Genomic DNA, 4,020 nt, shown 5'->3' on the forward strand with positions numbered 1-4,020 from the left:
AACAATTTACACCAGTGTTGTTTACTGTACAAAAACAATCTACACCACTGTTGTTCATTGTACAAAAACAATTTACACACTGTTGTTTATTGTAGAAAACAATTTACACCAGTGTTGTTTACTGTGCAAAAACAATTTACACCACTGTTGTTTATTGTAGAAAAACAATCTACACCACTGTTGTTTACTGTACAAAAACATTCTACACCACTGTTGTTTACTGTACAAAAACAATCTACACCACTGTTGTTTACTGTACAAAAACAATCTACACCACTGTTGTTTACTATACAAAAACAATCCACACCACTGTTGTTTTCTTTTCAAAAACAATCTACACCATTGTTGTTTACTGTACAAAAACAATACACCACTGTTGTTTACTGTACAAAAACAATCTACACCACTGTTGTTTATTGAAGAAAACAATTTACACCACTGTTGTTTACTGTACAAAAACAATCTACACCACTGTTGTTTACTGTACAAAAACAATCTACACCACTGTTGTTTACTGTACAAAACAATCTACACCATTGTTGTTTACTGTACCAAAACAATTTACACCACCGTTATTTACTGTACAAAAACAATTTACACCACCGTTATTTACTGTACAAAAACAATCTACACTACTGTGTGTTGGCTCTTATGATACAAAAAAATCTCTAAATAAATATATTCAGCAACACCAAGAACTGTGTATGATTTGGTTTCACCACAGGTAATCCCACCTGTTGCAAGGTGAACAACTGAATATATTTCCACCAGTACTTTCCTTGTGGTGAGCAGACAAACTGAGAAGGGGACTCGTGTATAAAATGATTTCTTGAATTTGTCAGATGTTTTCACCAACGTACACTAGCTGCCGTGAGGTTTGAGTGATACACATAGTGCGATACCTTCGGTTTTACATTACACACAAACACTTTATTGACTGGATTTTGAAATTGTTGCTGTACTTTATTAGAGAGGAGTTTACTGGTTTCACAGTGTATTTTATCTTTAGTTTGTTGTTAGATACCTCACAGCTTCTCTAACGAACGTTGACTGGTCATTAGTTCCCGGGTCAGGCGCCAGCACTGCTTGGCTGCATTCTCGAGGGAATTGACAGACTTCCCCTTGAAGAGGTCGAGCTGAGGGAGGAAGTAGTGAGGACAGCGGCGACACTGTAGACACGAGATCATCTGTAGGAGAATGCCGTTCAGGCGGTCACCTAGACTCGCCTCGTCCCACTCCAGCTCCCGGGGGTGCTTTTCACACTCGTACAGTAGTAGGGTCTTCAGATGGTAGCTCGTGACGGGGTTGCCCGGCAGGTCCAGGTGGCGGTCCCGCATCGTCTTCAGGATACTGAGACATTTCTTCCGACAGCCGCCGATAAGAAGGGTGTTCTCGGCCTCCGTGAAGTTCAGCACCCACGCGTCGCCTTCCATTGAGGATTGTTTTCCATGCAGGGAGACGGAGTCTTTGGACAAGAGGTCGAAACCCTCAGCCTTCACTTCGGCTATCAGGTTGGGAGTAGGCCAAGGGTTGTGAGGGATTGGCCATTGGGCAGCTGATCGCGGCCAGAGTCCGCTGCAGCGGAAAGAGGGCGTGATCTGAACAACATAGCGCTCGCGGATCCGCAGTTTGACCTCGGTGGTATCGGCCACCATCTTGACCACCTCTCTGTAGCTACTCTTGTCGCACGCTTGAGCCACAAGTGTCTGAAAACGGCTCCGAATCTTCCTCGCCGACAGGTATCCCGATGCCGTAATAAATTCTACCCAGAGCGACATGGAACGCTTTCGGCCGTCACTGAGCTTCAACACGGCACACCCAGGTAAAGATCCGTCGTCTACGAAGTTAAAAACCCCCATCTGGTTGAGGTAAAGAACCACCTCGAACTCGGTGGGTGAAAGCACCTCCAATCCATCGAACCTACTGTTACATTCATTAAGCGAGGAGATAAAGCGGGGTTCCTGCACCTCCACCTCCTTTAGAACGTCCTGCACCACCTTGCAGACGTCACTGACCGTCTTGGAGATGATTGCTTTCCGAGATTGGACCCTGTCTCCATAGAATTTGTTCAGTTGGTAGAGCAGCTTGGATTGCGTTGTCGTCATATCTGATGGCACTAACATCTCGGTGAAAACACTGCTTACTAATCTAATGTAAAGTCGTCTCTCTCTCGAGCGCCGTATGTATGGTAAACAAAACTCTGCTGCACTTACAACCACTCCACTGTGAATTGCCGGTAAGCCCCGCCCCTGGTGCGTGTGACCAATCTGAAGGCGCAGGATTCTAGGCTACAGTAGGAAGAGCTGCTACAAGTTTCTTTAAATAACATGCTTGTAACTCGAGAAGGACGGTACACGTGAAGCTACGAGCTCTGTGATTGGCTTAAGGAAAGAACAAATACGAGGAATCTTGAACAAAATGTTAGATCCATTATTAGTTGTTACAAGTGAGATTTATACAATATATCCCGCCTCGTGGTCGCTTGGGGTAGGTAGTGCCTCTATAGCACGAGAATTAAAATGGCTTTTGGATTGTGTGTATAGCAGATAAGTTTCATTAAATGATAGGAAAACCCTTGTTTTTAATAAAATAAATAGAGGCTGGAAGTTTTACAACAAACCAGAACTAATGAGATTGAGAGAGTAATTTCAACAATTCAGTAGCTGCATATAAATCAGTTATATAGTTAGGTAGTGCCATCTATTTTATTCTTCTAGTTTATGACAACTGATAAAAGAGGGTAGAAACATTAGGCATAGCGTGACACTTACTGCGTTTGTTGATTAATTTAAAAGACACTGGCATCTTATAAAAGGTGTCATGACACTAAATACAACATAACATGTTTATAATGACACTATAAAACAAATATAACATGTTTAATATGACACTATAAACCGAACATAACGTGTTTATAATGACACTATAAAACACACATAATGTGTTTATTATGACACTATAAACCAAACATAACGTGTTTATTATGACAATATAAAACACACATAACGTGTTTATTATGACACTAAATACAACATAACATGTTTAATATGACACTAAATACAACATAATGTGTTTATTATGACACTAAATACAACATAACATGTTTAATATGACACTAAATACAACATAATGTGTTTATTATGACACTATAAAACAAACATAACGTGTTTATTATGACACTATAAACCAAACATAACATGTTTATAATGACACTATAAAACAAATATAACATGTTTAATATGACACTATAAACCGAACATAACGTGTTTATAATGACACTATATAACAAACATAACGTGTTTATTATGACACTATAAAACACACATAACGTGTTTATTATGACACTATAAACCAAACATAACATGTTTATAATGACACTATATAACACACATAACGTGTTTATTATGACACTATAAAACACACATAACGTGTTTATTATGACACTATAAACCGAACATAACGTGTTTATTATGACACTATAAAACACACATAACGTGTTTATTATGACACTATAAAACAAACATAACGTGTTTATTATGACACTATAAAACACACATAACGTGTTTATTATGACACTATAAACCGAACATAACGTGTTTATTATGACACTATAAACACACATAACGTGTTTATTATGACACTATAAAACACACATAACGTGTTTATTATGACACTATAAACCAAACATAACGTGTTTATTATGACACTATAAAACTGTCACTTTTTCAAATCTCCTTCTTAACTTGATGATGACCTAAGGAGGTCGAAACGTTGTTACTTGTTTTGTGCTTTTCATATAAAAATGTTCAATACCCATATCAGCTCCTGTTTGCTTGATGTGTTGTTAAAACTTGTGTTTGATGTGTTGTTAGGGCTTATGTTTCATGTATTGGTAAGGCTTCTGTTTCATGTGTTGTTGAGGCTTCTGTTTATGTTAAGTCTATGTTGTGTAGTCAACTCTGTAAGATTCTTCGCTAGAACAAGTCTCTGTTGTGTACAGAGTTGACTAAGATTCATCGC

The 4,020-nt window shown here is 38.7% G+C and overlaps 1 protein-coding gene across 1 annotated transcript; it reads right to left on the reverse strand.

The window, feature by feature from the left end:
- Positions 1–964: 964 nt before the first annotated feature.
- On the reverse strand, positions 965–2,247 carry LOC106477068 (protein mab-21-like 2). The gene has a single exon (XM_013937670.2). The coding sequence runs from the start codon at positions 2,121–2,123 to the stop codon at positions 1,026–1,028; it is 1,098 nt and encodes a 365-aa protein (XP_013793124.1). The 5' UTR covers positions 2,124–2,247; the 3' UTR covers positions 965–1,025.
- Positions 2,248–4,020: the final 1,773 nt, after the last annotated feature.

The sequence above is a fragment of the Limulus polyphemus genome, unplaced genomic scaffold (genome assembly GCF_000517525.1).
Source record: "Limulus polyphemus unplaced genomic scaffold, Limulus_polyphemus-2.1.2 Scaffold12690, whole genome shotgun sequence".
Lineage (NCBI taxonomy): Eukaryota > Metazoa > Arthropoda > Merostomata > Xiphosura > Limulidae > Limulus > Limulus polyphemus.